This window comes from Castor canadensis, chromosome 2, assembly GCF_047511655.1.
Source record: "Castor canadensis chromosome 2, mCasCan1.hap1v2, whole genome shotgun sequence".
Lineage (NCBI taxonomy): Eukaryota > Metazoa > Chordata > Mammalia > Rodentia > Castoridae > Castor > Castor canadensis.
The window spans coordinates 12,750,245-12,775,763 of NC_133387.1; the positions used below are offsets into that span (position 1 = coordinate 12,750,245).

The 25,519-nt window shown below is 36.9% G+C and overlaps 1 protein-coding gene and 1 long non-coding RNA gene across 2 annotated transcripts in view; one reads left to right on the forward strand and one right to left on the reverse strand.

Annotated features, from left to right (window-relative positions):
* LOC141419184 (uncharacterized) overlaps positions 1-25,519 on the forward strand; it is a 133,212-nt gene that overhangs the window by 69,938 nt on the left and 37,755 nt on the right. The window lies entirely within an intron of this gene.
* Tas2r39 (taste 2 receptor member 39) lies at positions 2,605-4,479 on the reverse strand. Its single transcript, XM_020154693.2, is given in 4 exon segments — positions 2,605-3,090; positions 3,092-3,399; positions 3,402-3,600; positions 4,465-4,479. Coding segments are annotated over 4 exon segments (1,008 nt in total).

Consider the following 25,519-nt stretch of genomic DNA (forward strand, 5'->3'; position numbering starts at 1 on the left):
CCCTCCAGGGTTGTGTGGGGAGGCTCTTTTCATTCTTCTTGTTGGGATTCTTTATCTCCCCAGGGCAGTTGTCTCTGGGCCATCTCTCCAAGGCAGCTATTTCTGGGTTGGGGCTCACTGCTTTCATCATTCTCAGAAACAGCTCTTCTAAGATTCTGATGATCTCTATCTCAAGTCTGTCATTCTAGCTTTCCTTTCACTACCACATAAGCCACACCTTTTTCACTCCAGTCATTTTTTGGATAGGGTCTCGTGTTTCATTATATTAACTTAATGAAACAAATTTGGAAACTTGCTTTGACTTTTATGCTGTGAAAAAAATTGCATGGCCATGAGATTTTCTACTGTCAAAAAGTCCCTACAATTCCCTTATGAACATGTGCTCCTGACACTTTGACAAGTGGCTCTTGACATCTTCCTCTAGGTCAACGATGATGATTATTCTGTTTGGCTTTTCTTCCTCTCTTGGAGTCAATTTTTGTAAATTAAACTTCTCTAGAAACATTTACTTATCAAGGTTTTCAAACACTTGTATAGAATTGAACAAAAGAGAAGAATTAACTTAGTAGGTAACACACATGCACAGGAAATCAATGCAAGTCAACTCCCTGTATAGCTATCCTTATCTCAACTAGCAAAAATCCTTGTTCCTTCCTATTATTGCTTATACTCGCTCTTCAACGAAATTAGAGATAAGGGCAAAATAGTTTCTGCCAGGTAGCGAGGGGGTGGGGGGGAGATGGAGGGAATGGGAAGATAAGGGAGGGGGCAGGGGGAAGGGGAGAGAAATGACCCAAACATTGTATGCACATATGAATAAAAGAAAAAAAAAGAGTACTGCAATTCCTCCAATCTGTGTTTTGTTTTCCTTCATTTCATATTTTGTATATTTATGCTTTTTGTCTTTCCTGATTATAAGCTAACAATACTAATTTAATTGTCTTTTTTAAATGAACCAGTTCTTGTATTCATCTTAATTTTTTCCTTGTCCATTTTTACTAGATCAATGTCTCATGAATTATCTCTTTCCTGGATTTATTTGTAATGACTCTTCTAAATTCCTGACTTAGATTTATATTTTTAAAGATGATTTCCTCTTTAACTCTTGTTCACTCGAGCCCTTCATGGCTACGTTGATCTAACTCACTGTCATGGCATCATGTTTATCTTGTGTCTGATTAGCTGGGCTTCCTTGCTAGACTAGAAGGTCTGTGATGGTCAGAATAGCATGTGTGCCCTATGGTTTCTCACACACTGTTCAGCCAGTAATTTTTCAATGAATGAATGAATGAGCCTCTAATTGTGCACAAAATAAGACAGAAATACAGGACGTACTAATGTATGAGGTAAGTGTGTAGGACAAAAGTTAGAAACATGGATCTGGCATTTCTGCTCTAATAACCAAAAAATTTTTAAAGGTTAATGTTTAAAATTTGCAGTAATCTTCATAGTGCCAATATTCAAGGATTACCAGATATTTGAGGGCAGGCTCAATTCTGAAAGAAAAGAAACTAAAACACACAGTAAAGTGGAACTTGCAGGAAGAAGTATCACGGTAGAAGAAAACCAAAACATGATCAACTGGTAGTCTTTTATTTCTTATTAAATATTGGACATGTAGAAGAAAACTGGTGGTTTAGTAAGTTTACTAATAGGAAGGTGAAGGAATGTCTTTTGAATGACTTCTGTTGAAGAATTTAGGGGCTTTATCAATTGGAAGTGAGACAGGGAGAAAAGAGTTCAGGCATTTGAGGACTGAGGAGAAGATGTGTGATAGTCATTTTAGTCAATAAGTGACTTGTCAAGGGCAATGGACAATAGAAAAGTTCAGTGATGTTACTCACATAGGATGATAGTATGAACTTGTAGGAATATGAGTTTCTCCAGGTATGAAATACTCTCAAGCAATGCTCAGTTGCTTACAAGCAAATGCAGGGTGTTGGTTGAGTTTATCCAGATTATGATTGTGAAATGATTCCACATTATGGGGTTGAAGAGGGAGAAGGGCCAGAAAATTAGAATATAGTGTGATACATTTATATAAAAATTATATTGGGGAGATTTCAAGCATCCTGCAGTAGAAAAAAAACAGTATTGAACACTGCAGGTACCCTTAACACTTTTATGGAGGGGAAAGAAGTGTGTTGACAGGAACTCCAGTTTTAGAAGCTTCTATTTTGGTGGCTGTATCTCCCTTAACTGCACTTAAAAATCATCTGGAGAACTTAGAAAATAGCCAAAGTTCCAACACCAGAAATTCTGATTTAATTGATCACAATATACTAGGCTGGACACGGACCTTGGTGCTTCAAGAGTCAATCTAGAGATACCAATGGGTAGTTGGTGTCTAGAATCATTGCTGCAGATAGAACAATAGGAGGCAGAAATAGAAGGCTAAGGTAAAGAACATGTCATACATCACTAAGATTGTACCCATGCAGCAAAATAGAGAAATGAAGATAAATTTCCAATAAAAAAATCCTGTATCAGGTGAAAGGATCAGATCAGGTTTCAGGAAGAAAGAAGGAAGGAAGAGAAAGGTCAAGGCAAGGAATGGGCAGAGATGACTGGTGTGTGGTCCTGCTTAGGTGCTGAGCTCAGAATCTACTCTCTTGGGTAAAGATGAATTTGAGACTGAAGATGCTTCCAAGTTCTCCTTAACCCAGGGTTGTCCTGAATCACTAGAATTGAATGGCTAGCTGGGTAGGCAGCCAGGATGATACAGGATAGAATATTCCAGAAACCATGTAAGTCAAAGCCATTAGACACACTGAGAAGTAGAGCAATTGCACTGAAAATGTAAAGAACAAGAAAGTAGCTGGTTGCTTTAATGGCCCCCATGTAAGCCCCCATGCTGGGGTCCCTGGAGCCAGTGGCACTGCTTTTCATGTGCAAAGTGTGTCTTTTGAGAGAGATGATCAGCAGAGTGGCTGCCACGATCAACATGATCAAAGGAACAAGGATCCTTAGGCTGAAGAAAAAAGCCACATTGATCACATTGGTCTTCCTGAAGTACATTTTCTTTGTGGAATTGAGGCTGCAGATAGGAAAGGAATTGTTGGTATACACAGTGTAGGTTCTTGAAGAAAAGCATGCTGGAGCTGAAGGAAATAAACACTGAAAGCCACAGAAACCAGGGCATCCATCCAGAAAAACTCCACTTCAGCTTGAGGAAAAGGGGGTTAGAGAAATTGGCAGCCCTCGTGAAGTAGAAGAAACTGAGCCAGGCAGCAAACCAGAGGCTACAATAATTTAAGAACAGGAAGCTTACTCTGAATGTATCATATAAAACATCTTTGAAATAAAAAACTGGGAGCACAGTGGTCACTATCATTTCTACTATCATAAAGCTTTGCAGACCTATTCTGGAGACACTCAGGAAAAGCAGGATCCTTCCACTGTGGAAATTGCCTTTTTCTGAACCCATTCAACTGCGTTGATAGCCATGATGAACCCATTTGTAATGATACCAGTGATGCTTTCAATGCATATAATTGTAAAAATTAAGAGAATGACAAATTGTGACAATTTAATTTCTGGGGAGTTGCTAGACTCTGGCATCCTGAGCTGTTGCTTCTCTTTGGAGTTGAGAGGAAAAGTCTCCTTAGCATTAGACAGCCAGGTCCTTGGTAACTCCCACAGTTCATGTCACAGAAAGAAGCAGTGCGTGCACCATTCCAAATTCCCTCCATTTGTTTATCTCAGAATTCTTTGTTCTAAATCTAGAGATGGAAATGATGGAAGGATTTAGTTTCTTGTCCTCTTCCTGCTTTTGGATGTGTTGGTTTTGTTCAGTCAAGGGGTCCGGGGAAGCACTAATGTACTTATAAACTAGTAATGTGGTACCGAGAACCATCTTCTTTGGAAGCTTTAGTTAATTTGAACATTGGTTCACTGGGCCACCATTTAATTAGTCACTATTTAGTCATCATTTAACTTCAGGGAACTGACTGAAATTAATACCACAAAGACATGTGTGTGTGTGTGTGTGTGTGTGTGTGTGTGTAAACTATATATAAGAATTACATATCTGTACATATACATGCATATATTTCTTAATTTTGTGCCAATGTCCAAACAATTTCTATATGTTATCACATATAGAAATCACAACTTTATGAAGCATGTGCTTTTATTATCTTCATTTTGCAGATGAGGAAACTGAGGTATACAGAGGTTTAACAGTTTGTTCAAAATGCACAATTGGAGATGATAAAGATGGGATTCAAACCCACCACCTGGCCTCAGAGCTTCCTTTTACCCATGCCAAACACTAAATGCAAAAGTGACCCAACTGTGACATTTATTCTGGTAGCCTTTAATGATGTCTTTAGTATTTAAGGGGAACAATAATGCAAGAAGATACTAATTTTTTATAGAACAAAACTTAAAATTTTTAAAGACCTTTTTTGTAATGAAAGAACATAAGCAATTATGCACACACTCACACGCACACTCATACACACATTTACCTATCATTTTAAACAGAACACTAGAAAAATGAAGGCTGACAGAAAAGTCCCTCAGTTATTTTACAAGGCAGATTAACCAACCTTAGGATAAAATAACATCACTAATCTAATTTTGGAATTTTAAATCCAAAAGAGATGGAAAATGATTCACTTTTATCTTGGGGAAGTTGCTTTTGATTTTCAAATGCAAGCATAGGACACATAATGGTAAAATGGATTTCTTATTGAAAGTGAATTAACTTTCATGAATGTATATAACTCTAAAATAATAACAAAGTACTTCTAATGGGAAAGATGGAAGGCTACAGTTCTCAAAAATCTTTATAATTTTTGCTTTTATCTTTACTCAAGTCTTCTTTTAAACAGAAAAAAATTATAAAGAGTTTTAGCCTAATTGTTTTAGACAAGTTGTCATGAATCTTACCATCTCATCTTTTGTTTCAAGACAGGGTTTCATTAATTAATCCATGCTTGCCTTGAACTCAGGATCCTCTTGCCTCTGCCTCCCTTTTGCTGGAATTATAGGTGTGTGCTGTTATGTCCAGTTTAACATCTCATCTGTTCTCAGGCTCCACATATTTCTCTTGAACATGAGTGTAATAAACAACTGCTACCCTCTGGTTGTTTCTACCCACATATACAAGTAGGTTTGGAATGTTTAGGACCTCTGATTTGCCCCTGGATTTCCCTCACTTCTGCTGATCCAGCTTTCCAAGAGTGTAAGGGCAAATGGACATGGTCCCTTAAGTCTGATGTCTCTCTCTTCATTTTTTTTTTTTTTTTTAATTTAAGACAGGTTCTCACAACATAGCCCGGGCTGGCTTCAAATTCACAATCTTTCAGCCTCAGTCTCCTGAGTACTGGGACTACAGAGGTACACCATCATGCTCTACCCTCTTCTCATTTGTTCTGCTCATCATTGTATTCTATCCCTGGCTCCCAGCCAGTGCCTGATACCTTGGATGCAGAACACAGATATGTGCTACATTAATGACCTACCAATGACTTTCTGCTCAGAAAAGCTTTATATAATGAGAGGCATTAGGAAAAGTGATGCTTCCATCCTGCTCCAACTTTATGATATTGTTTTTATCTTTCCCCATTGTTTCCCAAATAAAGATTTGTTCATTTTTCAAGACTTCCCACCTCCAACTCACAATATTCAGTCCTGGATTTGTTAAATCCTCCATTATTCCTTCATTTCTGTTGCATTAATTTCTTTACTTGATTTTAATATAATTTTTTATCTTCTCTTTAGTTTTATCTCTTTTTTTATTTACTGAATTGAATACCTATCAAATAGATTTTCACATTTATTTAAAAAAAGAAATAAGTATTTCATTTATTTCTAAGTGTACCATGTCATCTGTTATCTTTAAAATTTGATGTGCATACTTTTGTTGTCATTTGTTTATAAATATTTTGTAACTTCCTTTCTGATTTACCTTTGAAGATTTTTAAAATAAGTAAAACATGCACATATTCCCATACTTTTGATTATATATTATATGTCAGGCACTCAGGATATAGAAATGAAACACACAGGTTGCTACTCTTAAGAAATTTTAAGGGCTAATGTTACTAGATATTACAAATGTTAAAGCTGTTACCTTTTAATGATGAATGATTTGCTGTATCTCATACAAGTCTACATCAGATTGAGCCTCTATGTTGATTGATCTAGTTGACTAATGGTTGGGTAGAGGGTGTTGGTCTGAGGCCAAGATTAGTGTCCAGTATGGTGCCCAATCAGTCTCTCTTTGTTCTTAGTTCACTTAATCTCAGTTAGTGATCTTGTCAACAGATTTCATTTTTTTCAGTTTAGCTTTTATGCAGTGTACTCATAGTTTGAACTGTCCTATTTCCATTTGGATTTATCTTAGAAAACAAATACAAAAGCAAAATCCTGTTCCTTCTTTCTTTCTGATCTCATCTCCTTTCTTTGGTGGAAACCATTTTCAAATCCTTTATTTCATTTGATAATTTTCTCCATGTATCTAAATAGCATACTTATTCTGAAGCCTTTTGATCTTTTTCACTTTTGTACATTACTATTTCTCACCATGAAAGATGAAAATTTAACACTGTTTTATTCTCTGTACTCCAGATTAGTGTGTGTGCACATGCGCACGCATGCGCACACAAACACACACACACACACACACACACACACACACACACACACCCCTTATCCTTCATTCTTCCACATACATTTATATTATTAATTAAAATGGAATTCAGAAGTTACATTGTTACTCTGGAAATGCAATTTTAGTTGAGCCATGTGATACCTTAGATTATGCCCTGAGTTATGTTTCATCCACAACTTTTGCTCTGCCTACAGCAATAAGATTTGTTTGCTAGTTTTTATGTATTTGTCACCAACTCTTTCCAAATTTGACCCCAGTTTTCCAAATGACTTCTTAATATGCTCAAATGCAAAGGTGCACTGTATATTGCATAACTCCTTCCCCCCCACCTACTCCATATGTACTATTGTACATCTGCCACTTAGATTCCTTTCTCTGCTATTCTAGAATAGCAGAGATTCCTGTCTTTTGGTAAATTCCCAAATTTTTGGTTCCATGTTTTCCTCTTTCTTGGTTTATTCCCTCATTTTGGTAGAGCACATACTCCAGTAGCTTCTCAAGAAAGGTTGCATGGAGGATACATTTTTTCAACTTTTTATGTTTCAAATATCTTCTAACTTGTCACCTAACAATAGCGATATTCACAAAATTGTAGGTTGAGACACATTTTCCTCTGGGGTTTTCTCCAGCTTCCAGAGTTTCTTTTGAGGAGTTCAATTTCATTCCTTTTTCTTTGTGTGTAACTTACATTTCTTTTTGCAGAATCATGTACAACCATCTCTTTGTCTACAGTGCCATGAAATTTCATGATGATGTTCTTTGATGTAGGTTAAGTTATTTACTAGATAGACAATTGAATTTGGAAATCACATCTTTCAATTTGGACTACATATATATGTATATATATGTATATATATATATGTATATATATATATGTATATATATATGTATATATATATATAGAGAGAGAGATTGAGAGATCATTTATTCAGCTATTTCTTTTAATTTGTCTTTTCTATATCTTTTAATACTCATTGTTGGTCTTAAAATTTGTTCCATCCTTTTAACATTTTGTTCTCTTTTTGAGAGGTTTTTTTTTTTTTACTTTATCTCCCAACATTTCTATAGAGTTTTTTCATTTTTCACTGTCATATTTTAAACTTCCATGTTCTTTTTTTCTCCCCTCTCAGTGTTCCTTTTTTGATAATGTCCTAGACTTATTGCATGCATGAAATTATTACTGTCTTTTGAAGTTTCTATCATAAAAATAGTGTCTGTTTCTTCTATGTTAGCAGTGGTAAAAGTTGAAATTTTACTTTTTCCTTCCCATTGAAATGTCTTGAATTTTTCTCCTAGTTTCTCTAGCTAGGAATTCTAGTACTATATTTAGAATTGGCAAGAGTATGCATCTTTGTCTTTTTCTTTATCTTAGAGGAAAACATTTTATATTTCTGTTATTGAGTATGATGTTAGCTGTTGGATTGTCATATGTGCCCTTTATTATGGTGAGGTACTTTCTTCCATGCTTAGTTTGTTGGGCCTTTTTATTATGAAAGATGATAAATTTTGTAGAATGTTTTTCCTGAATCTAATGAGATGATCATGTGATTTTTGTTTTTCATTCTGTAATGTGATGTATCACATTTATTTATTTGCGTATGTTAAATTATCCTTGCATTCAGTGATGGATCAGACTTGGTCGTGGGATATGATTCTTTTGATGGGCTATTAAATTCTGTTTGTAGTATTTTGTTGACAGTTTTTACATTTATCTTCACAAGCATATTGCCCTATTATCTTCTTTTCTTGTATTATCTTTGTCAATTTTTGGTACTGAGGTAATTCTGGTGGTCTCTAAAAATGAGTTTAGAAGTGTTTCTTTCTTTTCAATTTTCTGGAAAAATTTGAGAGTGATTGGCATTACTTCCTTAAATGTTTGGCAGACTGTACCAGTAAAGCCATCTAGTCCTGGGATTTTATTTGTTGGGAGGTTTGATTACTGATTCACTCTCCTTATTCATTATAGGACTGTTCAGAGTTCTTATTTCTTTATAATTAAATCTTAGCAGTTTGTAGGAATTAATCAGTTTCTTCTAGGTTATGTAATTTGTTGGTGTATAATTGTTCATAGAAGTTCCTTATGATCCTTTTTATTTCTGTAGCACTATAATATGTCCTTCATTTCAGATTTTATTTGACTCTTCTCTCTTTTTCTCTTAGTTTAGGTAAAAACATTTCACTGTAATGGTAGGTTTTTCTGAGAAATAAGAGTGAATTACATCTTCCACAGATGCAAATTAATGTCATCATTACGAGTGGTCTTCTTTAAATACAACTAACTTTTGAAATATGTGCTGATTCTCCTGTAGCAGATTTGGGTCTAGGATTTTCAATTGTTGGTGAAATTATTCTATCACCATAACAAATTGTAAACAGCAGCAAACATAGTGTCAATTCTTGTAAAGTTCATCAACAACTTCCTTCAGATGTGAAAATTCAGTAATTAATTTTTATTATTATATACTTTGTTTTCTTGAACTAATTTTGCCAAACTTTTATTGCAAAAATGTCAAATGATAAATCAAACTAGACATGCATGTACACATATGAAAACAGCAAAAATACCTTCACAAGAACATTCAGACTTCTTAAAGTTTTAAGACAGCGCTGCTCAGTTTCTATTTCCTACACTCTTTTCATGTACATCCAGGCTTTAATTTCTTATTTCTCCCACTGTTCCCACCAACTTGTGGCCTGGAGGCTTCATGCCATTCTCAGATGTTAGCATGAGCCAAGGCACAGCTGGTGAGTTGAGCTGGGGAGGACAACAGCATTATTTACTTTCCCATGGCCATTTGTAGCTGGAAAGAGAGCTGTCCCCAGCTGCTCCGATATGATCACATTTTGCTTTTGCAGTAAGTTCTCTGGACATTGTCCTGCAAAAAGAAGTATTAGTCCTGCTCGTTCTGGAAATTGTAGGGAAAAGCCAGCTGGGTTTTTTTATTGGGACATATCATATACAATTAGAGAAGAATTTGGCAGAAGTTGGAGCACAAGGTGAATGTACTAAACTCACTTTAGCATATTTTAATGAAACAGACTCAAAGTGAAAATTGAAGGGCAAATATTGGAGGGTGCTGTAGCAGAAGGCACAAACTGATATGGTTTCTTCTTTAGTTCTAGATAAACTCTTCAAAACTGTACTAACTTACAAGGTAGATTTTTAACTGGACACATTTCACAGTTTATTCCTTTAATTTGCATCTTTAAAAACTTTAGTGAGTATATTTTTCCTTTGTAAGATTTCTAATTGGTTACTTTTCCTGTTTACTTGTTCATTTTTTGGTCTCAAATCTACCTCTTTCAACCATTTCTGCTTCTTTGAATACTGTTCTTATTGGACTTTGATCACATCATAAAGCGAGAGCACACAAGGGAGGTATGAGGATAGGTAAGACACCCAAAAAACTAGACAGCATTTGTTGCCCTCAACACAGAGAAACTAATGCAGATACTTTAAAGCAACAGAGGCCAATAGGAGAAGGGGACCAGGAACTAGAGAAAAGGTTAGTTTGAGAAGAATTAATTTAGAAGGTAACTCACATGCACAGGAAAGCAATGCAAGTCAACTCCCTGTATAGCTATCCTTATCTCAACTAGCAAAAACCTTTGGTCTTTCCTATTATTGTTTATATTCTCTCTTCAGCAAAATTGGAGATAAGGGCAAAATAGTTTCTGCCTGGAAGCGAGGGGGTAGGGGGAGGGGGGGTGGGGGAGTTAAGGGAGGAGGCGGCGGGAAGGGGGGAGAAATGACCAAAACATTGTATGTACATATGAATAAAATTAAAAAAAAAAAGAAAAAAATACTGTTCTTTTACTTAATACTGGATTGGCATTTAGTTTCTATCTGTCTCACAATTTGGGTTTGGAATTTCACATTAAATCAGGGATTGTCTTCTCTCTCCATAGTCACCCCTCCCTGTCTACAGTTTCATGGTATTTGAATCACTTCTTCCTGGTCCTTGGTTTCCAGTATGGAACTATGGTTCTTGACTAGTGCTGACATTATTGGCACTGTAGATATGTTGGTTTTGTGAGCTGTGTCACTTTCAGGTATGCACATTTTTGGTAAACATTTGAATTCTGGTTGTACATAGTTTTTCTTCAAAACGAAGTTTTTCTCCTCTTATTCCTCAGCACAATTTTGATTCTGACACAAGAGTAAAATTTCAGTGAGTTTTATTTCAATTTTCTTGTTAGGGTTCATAAAAATGTGACCTTAATTGAAATGACTGCACCAAAAGATACATTATCAAAATGTCTTGTAACTGTTTTTTGTTGTGATATCTGATACAATGGAATATTTTTCTTTTCTGTCCCTCTTTTTTCCTGTAGTAGCTGCTACTACTGCACCACATTCCCTCAGGAATTACTTTGTATATGCTGAAAACTTTATCTGAGTGTTCCACAGGAATGATGTATAACAGGTGACTTGAGTACATCCATGTCAATTTTCATCAGCCATTGGTTGAGGGTTGCTCCTCATGTTTTTACACTTACTTTGCTTACCTTGTCCTTCTAGCCTGCCATACACACACTGGTGGCAGTGTGAAAAGCCCACCAGTTCAGAGATTCAGATAATGGCAGGTGAAAAATGTTCAAAGCACACAGAACAATTGGGTTCTGAGGGATGTGGACAAGGCGTTGATGGTAACTTTAAGGCTTCTTATGCATATGTAACTTCAGCCTGGGAGAATCTTTTGAAGTGCAACACCACCGTTCTATTATCTTTCTCCATGAGTTTGACTATTTCAATTACCTCTTATAAGTAGAACAATGCAGTATTTACCCTCTGACTGGCTTATTTCACTTAGCATAATAAATACCATCTAGGTTCAACCATGTATTTCTGCTTCCAATGCTTCAATGACAGAGATTAATGCTGAGCTCTCAAGAGGGTACCATCTCTCAATGAGATGAACCAACCATTCAGTAGAATTAATAATTATATTGGATCCTTTTGACTCTAAAAAAAAGGCAGCATTTGTCTTTACTGAGAATAGTATATTTTCTAGCTATGGATGCGTCTTCCCTGCCTAGAGTTTCTTGGAAAGCTCCACTAAGAGCTCACAGAATGTCTGGTTTCTAGACATGGGATTCCATCTAAAATGTTATTAGATCAAGGGAATCTATAAATAACCTGTATTATTATTATTGTTATTAATTTTCCATGTTGCCCAAGGGACAACATTATTATAACAGAGTTGCCACAATGGGCACGTGATCAAGGACTTTATTGGCCTTTCCACTAACAGTAGTATCAGGGAACTGATGGCTGTATAGTATGGTGGAAATCCTTATAGATTAGTAGCTAAGGAGATCACTTGGGTATCACACCCTTTAGGGTGATGGTGACATTCTTAAGATGTTGCATATAATTTGAAAGGATGTTAAGTGGTGCGGTATCCTTGATAGCTACAATATATTAGTGTGGGATCCAAGGGATGAAAATGGCATTTCTTATCATCACTTCCAATTGTGGAGGTGCTGGGTCATAGAGTATGTACATAAATGATTTGACTAAGTAATAGTAGTCTGTTCTGTAAAAGGCTGAACCTATTTATATACTCCCACTAACAATGTTTAATGTTTCCCATATTCCCTTATTCCTCATTAGCACTTGGCGTTATCTAATTTTCTGAGTTTGCCTTACTGTGCAGAAAGAAAGGGCATGTACACAGAACAATTAAGAATCCAATGCACTTGCAATTCTGAGTCTTTTTCATGCTACTACTTGAAAAGGAACAAGGTATAATAATTTTAGAACCAGAATATTCAGATAGTTGTGAGTGGCAGCTTTAGTTGAGCTGAAATGGTAGGGGAGCTTGTAATCTTTCCTCAGTTCTATTATTAATTTTCTGTATTGCCTGAGGGACAACATCTTTCTGGGCATTTTCTCTTCTATGTCAAATCGTGAGAATCATTCCTGTCTTCTCTCTCCTCACTAACTAGGGAGCAAATGCTCATCATATCATGTGAATGTTTTTTGAATGACCAGTGCTTAAGAACCCTTGGGAAAAGACATATAGTTCATTGCAAAGTTGCAGGAAGTTCATTTTACTGTCTACAAGGTAACACAAACTCAGGGAGAGTTCCTTCAAGAGGCAGATTTGAGCAACTGGAAGTCATAAGAGACCTTTCAGCTCAGGCTGCTGCCTTCACAGTGATGGTGGCAAACACTTGATAACCAATTGCAGGATACAATTTCTCACCATCAGGGCATATATTCTGAGTTGATACAACTTCAGCTGTCCCTACTATGTCAGCATTTCCTAGAGAGAGGAAGCAGGACAGTGTTAGGCTATTGGACTCTACAAGACTTCAACACACTTAAGCTCCACCCACACCCATAGTATCTTCCTTCCTACTGTGTTTGTACTTTGCTTCCACTTCTTGGTTCTATATACAAGGCATAGCAGTTTCTAGCCAATCTCCCTTCCATCACCTCCATCACCCTGCTCACACTTCCTGTCTGTCTGTGTCTCATTCTTACTCCAAAACCTTTCTCCTTTGCCTTCTGCCACATCCTGGATTTCTTTGTTCACTGTGCCCTCTAACATCCCATTTTATCTGACATTCATGATTAGGTAGGAAGAGTTCTCACTTACCAGAGACTGCAATTTCCCAGTAGTAGTTGTTTATATCACATATGCAGGCAGTGTAAACTACATGACCATTAGGGTACTGGACACTTGGGTTGTCCTCAGTACTGATTTTAACCTGAGGAGAAGAAAGTTGGGGAAGGATTAGAGAGTATAGATCTGGTTGAGGCAGCCTGGGATTAACTATTAAGCAAACTAAGCAGAATTTAGGGCACTGTAGGAAGGGAGAATCCATGGATTCCTCCCAGCTATATGCTGTACTCTGCTTTAGTCAATTCTTCTGTAGTTCTCTTTATACATCATGTTCAACTTTTTATAGTTAAAAACCTGGTGTGTTGAAGAGTGCTGGATCCATGGTTAAAAGCCTCCACCCAAACTTTTTCACAGCACCATTTCTTCAACTTTAGAATGGAATCCATTCAAATTAAGGTACATAAAAGCACTTGTAAGTGAAGCATTTAGTACGATGTTAAACTATTTCCTATAAAATCCGTGGTTACTACCAACATTCTTTATTATAATATTTCTTTTCTTTTTCTCTACCAACCCTAACTCCCAATTCTTCACTTACCACCATGCATTCATTTACGTTGTTTGTGACTGTGAGCTTTAACCAAAACTCATTTGGCTTATCTGATTTAGAAGTTGTCATGTTCAGTGAAATTATTTCCTCCCTGGATATGACAAAAGAAGCAGAAACCCAAAGTCACATGAAAGTCCAGGACTGAGGTGTCCTGGTAGGAAGGACCAGAGGGAGCAGGGGAGAGAAGGTGTAGGGGAGATACAGAGGGATCAAAGTTTTACCTATAAGGGTGCCCACATGTAACTCATACCAAAGGGACTTATGAGTCTAGCCAAGAAGACCTATCTAACAGGAAGAGGGAAATAAAAGCCAGAATAAAGGGTCATAGTCCCCATCAACTAATAAGGCAGGGAACTGGGCTGGGAGAACTGATTTCCTTTTATTATAGGATCCCTGTTTAATTTCCATGGTAGTGTTTGACATAGGAAGTGATTTAGTGTTGCAGCATCTACTCAGTCCAGGATCTTTTCACTCTTCCATTTTTTTCTGGTGGAATAATCTCAAATTCATAAAAAACTCCTTTTTTTTTTGCAGTAGTAGAACTAGTAGAGAATATGATGCCCAAAGAGTCTGAGAAATTTATCACACTGATGAAAGGGGAAGCTTAATATGGTGATTGATTTAGCTCAACTTTGTTCTTCAACTTATTGTTCCTCAGGCCTAAAAGAAGGGAAGCCAAAAGCCCTACTTAGTTAGCTATAAGATTGACTTCAAACTCACATGCATTGTGTATCACTCCCTATATTGCCTTGTTCTGTCTGCCTGTCTTCTTAGATAGTGCCCAGGCTTGGCAGGTACCTCTTCTTTACCAAAATCTCCATGACTACATTTCTATTGCTAGATACTTCTTTCTCCACATTCTGTCTGCTGCATGTTTATGTTTCCTAGGGAACTCCTGACTGCTTTCTGGAACTCAATACTTTCCTCTTGTCAAAAGACATAGTCCCTGTTCTCTGTCTTTTTCTCCAAAGAATTGAAATCTGACATTTCCTTTCCTCCTTTGTGGCAAGTAGCTATAGACTTAGAAACTGGATTGATTACATTATGAGTGGCTCATACAGGAACAGGGCCAGGAAAAGATGGGGCTCAGGATCAAATTTATACCTTTTTTGGCTTAGAGGAATCTGCTCTGATCTTATAAACCATTGTCCCAGTGTGTGAGACATATCTTACTGAAGAGGAGCATACTAGTGTCCATGGAGCCATGTGAGTTGATGGTATGGCTCTGTATATTGGTAATGACCTAGGCCATGGTACTTCTTGTGCAGTTAAAATGTCTTACCCAAAGTTTATACCAAAGGTGTTGCCCAGACCCATATCTCTGCCCATATTCTCCATTTATGAGAAAAGGGTGAAAATGATAAACTTAGGACAAGAAAATAAATTAAAACACAAAATGGCTGCACGAAATGGGTTTGACAACCTCTACAATCAGTTCCGAATAGGCAAAGTGTGATTGGATGTCACAAATTGTAAGGATGCCCAAGATGTGTCTGCTTGGTGCAGAAGCACAATCTGTAGGAACAAGATGTGGGTTTCTGGGTTGGGGAAGAGTTCTCCCTGGGAGATTTCCTGTAGTGAGAAGAAAGGAGTGTCTTACCCATCTTCCTGAGCTATGCTAGTTCCCAGCCTCAGGCAGAAAACCAGGAGCAGAGTGGCAGAGCTGGGTTTGCACAGCGGCTGAAGAGCACACATGCTGGAGGAATAGATGTCCAGTAGGGCTGTGCACCTAAGGACCTACACCTCTCCTTTTATCTGCAGCAAGACAGCAGTTAGGCAAGTTCACTCTGCCAAAACCATCATACTTTGGGATATCTCCCATTGCCACCTTGTTTATTTTTCTGTGAGAAAGGTCAACATTTAGCTGGAATTTTACATTGGAGTTCACTGAGGAAGAAAGGATTTTTTTTTTCCTTGTTTGTCAATATCAGGTGAGAATGTTCTTGGATCGTTAGGATGGATCCTGTTTCGACTGTTGTAAACAGGATCTTTTCCTTTTTAACTACTACTTCCCAACCTGCTCTAGCTCTATTAGTTCCATAAAGTATACTCATTTCTTTATCTTCTGATGACTTAATACTTTTTCCTTCCTGTTAACACCAATAACCTTAGCTCCAAAATATGTTATAGTTGAGTGGATGTCTCAGCACTAATGTTTTTACTCAGCTCCCTTACAGTTTTCTGTAGGAAGTGGTGGCCTCTACATAGTATGTTAAGTGAAAATTCAAGGCCCAGAAATAGGCATACAATATATGAGAACAGAGGAGACCAGATGTATTTGGTATGTTTATCTTATGATACTGCCAATAAGTGAGAAGCTGAGTTCATCACTTTTCTATATATATTGGCCTCTCCAGAAGGTTTAGGTTTACACTATATTTCAGTAACCCTGAAGCTTCCTAACGAAGGTCCTATCATCTTAGCTCTCTGTTTCTTTAGCTTCAGTTACTGCTCAGCATACCTCTCCACTTGTGGGGAATTCAGATGAGCAGACAGATGTCAGAGTCTACCTTTAGAGGAATTTTGTGGTCATATCCAGTCATCTGAAAGAGGAGATGTGGGCTGAAGAAATTGGAGAGTTAGGGTTACCAGTAAATCCATGGAACTGCCCACCTACTATCCAGCTGGGAGAACCACAGAAGGTTGGAGGATCATGTGTCAGATGGAGAGGTGAAGTCCAAGTGTGGATGAGTTGGGATAGCTGAAAATGCTGCACTTACACCCCTGCAGAGTTCTCCACTAGACCTAGAGTGCTGTAGCTAAATAGAAACTTGAGATGCCTTCAGGTGGGAGTAAGACCAGAGAGGGTTTTTCCTACACACGCACTGTATTTTACTTAATATTGCATATGAATTGGGAGAGGCTGCCTTCAAACACCACATGCTGTGCAGTGAAAGTCTCCTTTTACTTACGCTGTGCTGCCATTCATCCTTAGTTTTTTCTAAATTCACTAAACTAACTTCCTTTCTTCCTTTCTCCCTTCTGTTCCTTTCTTCCATTCATGACCTATTAAAAATATTATTTAAAAAATAAGTAACATGTTTTCATAGCTCAAAAATCAAAATTATATAAAAGATAGAATTTTAGCTTAAAAACTCATCTTTGTCCCAGTTCACTCCCTTCCCCTCCATGAAGAACCACTTTAATAAAATTTTTGTATATCTATAGTGTTTCTTTAAGACAGTAGATATTTATAGAATAGATGTTATTATGACCCTAATTCTTCTATCACAAAGCTTATCACAGTGTGTTCATTAGTTTCATTTAACATTATGACTCAGAAAACTTTCAATATAGTATATAAGAGTGCCTTCAATCTTTATAAGGTCATGTATATGGACCTTTGTTTATTTGAGAAGTTTTTGAATTGGTAGATGTTATGATTCCTTTCAAAGTTTTATTGCTGCAAATATGCTAAAATAAAAAACCTTTTTCATGAGTAATTTTGCACTCTTAAGCTTATCTGTAGGTTCCTAGAGGTAGAATTGCTGGATTAAAGAGAAATACATTTGTAAATTTGATGGACACGGCCAAATGAGTCTCCGTAGTGTTTTACTATTTTTCACATATCAATGAGAAATGTTTGTGAGGCTCTATTGCCCCACTACCAACAGAGTTACCAACATTTAGGCAATTTGTCAAATGAGTAAAAATATTCCACATAGCTTAAATTTCTACAGTTCTTAAAAGGAAAGCTAAGCATCTTCTTATATGCTTAGGTAACTTTTTTTTCCTTTTAGTTGTGTCTTCTCACGTTGGTTTTAGTAACTTACTACAACACAGAAACACTTGAATCAAAACAGTATTTCACCTTTCCTCAGAGAATAACTTACTGTTACTGAAGTGTTACATTTTATTGGTTCAAATAAGATTGTTGTTCTTTTGCCTATTATGTACCTTAAGAATACCTGCAGATTTAAGAGTTGTAAATTCTTGTGAATAAGTTTTTTAGTAAATTATGTAAAGAAGAAAATAATGAAAATGTGAAAATCAAAGAGTTCAAGTAAATAATTTAAGAGTTGAAGTAAATAATTTAAGTACAAGTTTCTCTTTAAAGGTTCTTTGTACTTAAGGACATTTTTGTTTGTATTTTTATGGATATGAAATTCTGGATTGACTAGTTTTTAGACTTGGACTCCCACTGTTTCTGTTTCTTAGTCAGCTATGAGTCTTATTGTGGACCTTTTGAAGGAAAATTGCCTTTCTTTCTGGTCATTTTTATCTCTGGTTTTCAGTAGGCCCTCATTATTATGTACTGAATGTGATTTTCATTGCATATATCCTAGTTCAAGTCCTAGTTCTTTTTGCTTTTGTGATTTAATGGGTTTTGTCATCTTTGAAAAATTCTAAGCCATTATGTCTTCAAATATTACTTCTTTCACACTTATTGACAGTCTTCACTTTCTGACACACATGATAAATATTCCATTGCTCTTTTACATGTCTCTATTTTTTGTGTCTTTCATCATTTTTTCTCTGTAGATCACTGTGATTATTCTTAATCTATCTTAATTCCACTAATTCTCTCATTAGCTGTTCTTAATTTCAGTTGTATTTTTCACTTCTAGAATTTCTATTTGATTCTTTCTGGAGGTAACTATATTTTGACATAAAATCAAATAACTAAATAATATAGAAGTGTATAATTTGAAAAATAAAAGTAACATATGCCTTAATTCTGTCATTTAATAAGCAACAGATAGTCACAGTAATTAATTTCTTATAAATCCTTTCAGAAATTCCCCATGTAGCTATTTCTTTGGTCCTTTACCATTCACCATGGAAGGAAAGTCAGGAGTAATCATTTCTTATTGTGAATCTGTTTTATTTTTAAGGTGACATAAACAGATCTGTTTTAATTTTATAGCAGACTCAGTAAACAGAAGTTCTACTGAAAACCCAAGAATATTAAATTCTGTAAACCAGTGGATCAGTGAGGATTATATAATTTTTTACAGTTCCAAAGGTGACCTTCAAATTTTGGAAGACAATGTCAATGTTTGAGTAGTAGAAACATTTTCCTCAGATATGGGCATTTGAATGCACATAATTAGCATTATATGAAAAGATATCAAAACAAGCTCAAATACCTTTTTTTGTTTCTGTTTAAAGGAATCAATGAGTTAATTTAAACATATTGAATGCATTTAAAAGTATTGTTTTTAACATTTTTTATTAGCATGTATTAGTTGTACAAAGGGGTTTTATTGTGATATTTCCACAGATGCTTACAATATACCCTGATCAAATTCATCTCACCCCTCCTTTTTCTTGTTTTGGTGGGACTGGGATTTGAACTCAGGGCTTCATACTTGCAAAGCAGAATCACTTGGGCCATGCTTCCAGTTTACCTTTTCCCTTCTTTTCTTTTCTTTTTTTTTAAGGGTAAAGTGGGAGAGTTTAATGAGATAGACAATGCAAAGGAGGTAGGTAGAACCCCCAGAATTTGGAGTGGGTGGTCCCATGAGAGGGTACCTGAGAAATTATGTGATCTGAGGTTTTTATCCTTTCTTTCTAGGAGTTGCTGACTCTCTATGCTAATTAGGTGTGCAGAGAGCAGCATTTTGGTTGGTTGTTCCTGCAATGTTCTGATTGGTTCATCCTGACCCTTACACTTGTGGTCCTGCTTTCCTTTCTTTCCACGCTTTAAGGTCTAGGGAGGTCATACTGAGGTTTTCCAGGGCCCTTTCTTCTGATTCATTCTTCCCTTTGAGGAAGTAACCCTAACTGTCATTAGGGAAAAGGGGTGGTGAGCACTCTTTGGCTGCTTAGAGCTAGATAGGGGCATTGATAGGAAGCAGCAGTCAGGGTCTTCTCACAGAGGCCTATATAACCCTCCCCCGTTCTTAAAGCAATTTCAACAGTTTTCATAGTTTTATTTTTATACACTAGTATAAAGTACTTCGACCATACTTATGAATCTATTTTTATACTCAGTCATCACTGATTTATTCCTTGTTCTATTCCTATCATTTTAATCTTTTGGATGTATGAAAATTAGTTTTTTCTTTCTTAGCAAACTTCAGTTTTTATTTGGTTTCTTATATTCTGGCATTGACTATTGTTTTTCTCAAACATCTATTTCATGTTGTCCCCAACAAATGTAAACACATTTTATTATCAAAATGATTTACTAAAAACTTAATTTCTCTTACAGATTGTTCTTATCAGATAGACTCAGTAAACTTTCCCTTGAAGTGAAGGATGGCTGGCCGAAGGGTATAAGAAGTGAAAGATAACATGGGCTGGAAACAGCTGTTACCATCTCTGCAGCAAAACTATCTTCCTTGCAAATGCAGCCTTCTGCCTAGTGTTATCTATTTCTAAATCTTAATTAATTCACCTGACTGAACAGTATATTCATTGAGTATATATATTTCAGGAACATTTTAAGGCCTTAAATTTTATTCTAAAAGAACAAAACCAAATTGATCTGGCAACAATGACTGGGAAAGTAAACTATGTTTAGAAAAAACTGTAAGAAAATTCAATCTCTTCCCTTGACTTTGCTTTCCGGAGACAGACACAGTCTCTCATTTGGGACAAGGAAGAGTGAAAGTGCCATAATCACTGAGTTTGGGTGTGTATTAAGGAAGAGCTAGAGGTGAAACAAGTTATGCATTACACTTGGGGATGATCCCAGTAAATAAGATCATCTTCACTGCCACAAAAGCTCACTTATAGATTTTCTTGGTGTAGTTATCTAAATTGAAAGCAAACTTTCTAATAATTAGAGCAAAGTTACAGTTACCTTTACAATAGCAAAGACCAAAAAAAGTAAAGAGAGGTTATGATAGTTTATGTAAACATGTAAAAATAATCCTATCACAAATAAGGAAGCAATTGCTTCCAGAGTTATTTGCTCTGTATGGGAACAGAGCTATGTAGTGTAATAAGCATTAATTTTCTTCTTGTTCCTCTGGGACTCACTGCTACTCACCTGTGATAAGCAGAAAAGTGATCCCCCATGATGCTCATGCCTTAACCTCCAGATTCTGTGGATCTGTTGGCTTACACAGAAAAAGGGACTTTGCAGATGTGATTCAAATTACAGAACATGAAGTAGGGAGATTATTCTGGATATCCAGTAGACCTAATCTAACCACACAAATCATTGTTTTGTTTTGTTTTTGGCAGTACTGGGGTTTGAACTCAGGCCTTCATGCTTGCTAAGCAGGCACTCTACCACTTGAGCCACTCCACCAGCCCTAATCACACAAATCCTGAAGTGGAGGATCTTTAGAGAGAGAGAGAGGGGGAGAGAGAGAGAGGGAGAGGAAGAGGGAGAGAGAGAGGGAGAGGGAGAGGGAGAGGGAGAGGGAGAGGGAGAGAGGGAGGGAGGGAGGGAGAGAGAGAGAGAGAGAGAGAGAGAGAGAGAGAGAGAGAGAGAGAGGCGATAGTATGAGGATTCAGTACTCTGGACCAAGTTTTAGTTCATTTTGTATTTGTAGTTCTATATAGGTCCTGACATGTAAGAGTTCTGTTAATCTGAGAACCATGAATTCTGTCAAAAACCCAAATGAAGGTGGATCCAGAGCCTCTATAACTGGGTGCAGCCTTAAGTCCATCGAGACCATTTTGGACTTTTGATCAATGGAACAATAACATAATAAATTTATGTTATTTTAAGCCTCTATGTTTATGAGAATTTATGTCTGCAATAGAAAACAAATACATCATATATATAAATGATGAAACTAAGAAACTGAAATTTCCCAGTAGGTGTATTAAGGTGGGCTTCTACTTTCAACCATCTCTGTAATAAATAGTCTAATCTTGGTCAATAAATAGTCTAATATATTATGTATGTAGATTTCAAGGTGTTCGCTGAAGATAATGGTAATTTTCAACAACAGTCAGCTGAGAATAATTACATTCCACACACACACACACACACACACACACACACACACACTCACACACACACAATTTTCTCACCTGGAACATTGGTTGGGATATTTGATACTCAGAGAATATTTGATGAATACAATGTTGACTTAGGGAACAGGTGAATTTATTGTATTTTCAGGTCACAGCCCATATACATGAAGACTTAAATCTCATTTGGATCTTCCTAGTATTAGTTGTGAGCTAATGTCTCACTCATATACCATAACAAGAGTCTGAGAAACACTCATTTGAAGAAAGCTCTGGTTAGCCTCATCTGAACCTTTAAATTCTAGGATGACCTCACTGAGTAGTCACTTATAGCCTCTAATCTTAAACTTCCATGTGTTAAACTGCTAACAATCTCTCTGAACTCTTGGGGACCTGTGACCAAGATCTTTCATCATCACCCATAATATCTTTGCAGTCTTACTCATTCTGACCCGTTAGGGAGAGGAGTGTTTAAGCCAGTTCAACTGGAATACGCTTGTTAAGCACCAATGTTGAGGGAGTTCCAAGATGGTGACGAGAGTGCAGAAGCAGACAGTGTGAGCTCCGTAAATCAAAAACTTTGCAGAGAAGCTGGAGCCACACTTGGCAGAAATAAAGCACTAAGAAGAATCAAAACTTTGACATCCTGAACCCCCAGCCCATGTAGAGCTTCTCCACGCCACATTATACTGAGAAAACAAGAGGGCTCCTGTGGCACCAGATGCCAGCTCCAAACATGCTTAGGAGACATCCGGCAGACCAACAGGTGAGCACCAAGCATCATGTGGTATTCCCACAGCAACTGGGATAAGCCAGTATAGCCCCCTGAACAGACTGACTCCCTGTCCTGCAAACAAAACAAAACAAAACAAAAAACTGAATGATATACAAGAACTGAAAATGAACATGCAGCAGAGCAGGTGAGGTGCTGTAAGTGCACCGGAGAAGGGAGGAGGGGCAAGGAGCTAACCTCCATGTGAACTTTCAGTAAACAAAGACTGGAAAAGCAGAAGGGCCAACAGCAGGTAGGTGATAAGCCACTGCCTGAAATAGAGCAAGTAGCGGTCCACAAAGCTCATCTCCTGAGCCAGTGAGAAACATCCAAAGTCAAACGACAGTGCAAAATTGAAAAACAATCAGCAAACCATTACAACACACTGACAGCAGGGAGCCAGCTGACAAATTACTGACCTTACCCCAGAGAAAGGGGGTGAGGCAAAGAAACAAGCCCCCAAAAAACCAACACAGTGAAAACCCAACTCCAAAGCAGGACAGCTGGTGGGCTACAGAGCTGATCTCTGGAACCTGAGGACAATATACAAACTTAAACAGCCACACCTTACTGAGGGAGGAGCTGACTAAGCAGCTGCCGCTGAAAGAAAAAAAACTGGCGAGACTCCCCAACCACCTGGCAAGAGTAAATATCAACACCAAGACTGGATGTTGAAGTAGTGACACCAGAACTACTAAGACTGAAATTCTATTGTTCCTGAACCTGGAATATTTTGTGTGTGTTTGTTTGTTTATTTGTTTGTCTTGTTTCTTGTTTGTTTGTTTGTGTATGTTTGTCCATCTCTCCCAGTTGATTTCTTTTTATTTTTTCCTTTTTTTTGTTAGTTTTACTATTGTGAGTTAGCTAATACTAAATTACACACAGACCAGGGATAGAAATAGCTTACATACACTAACCTAAAAACCCAACACACCCACAAAACAAAATTAAACCAAGGGAAAGAAAACAGGTGACTGAAACCACCAATAGCCTATCAAGAACATAGTTACACAATACCAAGTGGAGCAATGGGAAGATGAAAAAGGGATGGAAACCATTCTCCCCCCCAAAATAATTTAATACAGGATTCAGAGGGAAATGAAGAAAATAGATAACCAGTTTCAGACTCCAACAAAACAAAGATAAATGATGCCAAGGAACCCAACAAAGCCCAAAAGAACACTCTGAAAGAAGAAATCCTACAAGTAATCACTGAGAATTTCATGAAGATGTTACTAGACATGGTCCACCAAAATGTACATGAAGCACTCAAATTCCAAGACACCAAAAATAAAGAATATGAGAAGACACAGAAACAAATAAATGAACTCATAGGATCCCTAAGTAAACACCAAAGTGAAACAGACAACACTATAAATAGAGAGATAAATGAATTAAAAACTGACAATATTAAAGAGGAAGTGACCCATGATATGGAAAATCTCAGAAAAAAGAATGAATCAGATATACAAAACACAATGGAAGGCCACTCCAGCTGACTGGAATGAGTAGAAGACAGAATCTTAGAACTTGAAGATGAAATGGAAATTAAAGGAAAAACTGAAGAGCTTTTAGTCAAACAACTCAAAAAATTGTTAAAGTTATATGTAAGAACTCACCAATTCTATCAAAAGACCAAACCTGAGAATCAGGCATTGAAGAAGGAGAAGAGGTGCAAGCAAAAGGGATTCATAATATATTCGACAAAATAATAACAGAAAATTTCCCAAATCTAGACAAAGCTATACCCATTCAGGTACAGGAAGCCTCCAGGACACCAAACAGACTTGACCAAATAGAACCCTCCCCATGGCATATTATCATTAAAACAATAAGCACAGAGAATAGAGAAAGAATATTGAAGTCTGTAAGAGAGAAAAAACAAATAACATACAAAGGTAAACCCATCAAAATCACACAGATTTCTCAATGGAAACCTTAAAAGCAAGAAGAGCATGGAGTGAGGTATTTCAGACACTGAATGAAAATAAACTTCAATCCTAGGATACTCTACCCAGCAAAACTATCATTCAAAATAGATGGAGCAATAAAGTCTTCCACGATAAGCAGAAACTAAAACAATAAATGACCACCAAGCCATCACTACAAAAGATTGTTCAAGGAATTCTGCACACAAAGAATGTAAGCAGACAAACCATGAGAGGACAGGCAACACCAAACCACAGGAGAAGAAAAGACAAAGAATCAGAGAGTAACATTAATTGAGCTGCACACAATCAAACCCTTAAACAACAAAAACAACTAAATGACAGGAATCACCACTTATCTATCAATGCTAACATTGAATATTAACAGACTTAACTCCCTTATCAAAGACACCGTCTGGCAAACTGGATTAAAAAGGAAGATACAATAAAATGTTGTGTACAGGAGACCCATCTCCTTGACATAAACAAGCACTGGCTTAGGGTGAAAGGCTGGAAGAAGATTTACCAAGCCAATGGCCCCTGAAAACAGGCTGGAGTAGCAATACTTATCTTGGACAAAGTAGACTTCTAACTTACATTGATCAAATGAGATAAAGAAAGACACTCAAAACTAATAAAAGGTGAAATACACCAAAAGGAACAATTATCAACCTATATGCACACAATGTCAGCGCACCCAATTTCATCAAACATACTCTGAAGGACCTAAAAGCATATATAGACTCCAATACAGTGCTAGCAGGAGACTTTAGTACCCCCTGTCACCAATAGATAGGTCATTCAAACAAAAAAATCAATAAAAAAATTCTAGAACTAAATCACACTGTAGATGTGATAGGGACTTAGCTGATGTCTACAGAATATTTCATCCAACTTCTGCACAATATACATTCTTCTCAGCAGCCCATGGAACCTTCTCCAAAATTGATCGTATCTTAGAGCACAAAGCAAGCCTCACCAAATATAAGAAAATAGAAATAATTCCCTGCATTCTGTCTAATCACAATGCATTAAAACTAGAACTCAACAACAAAAACAACAGTAGAAAACATGAAAACAATTGGAAGCTGAAAACACATTGGTCAATGATCAATGGGTTCTTGATGAAATAAA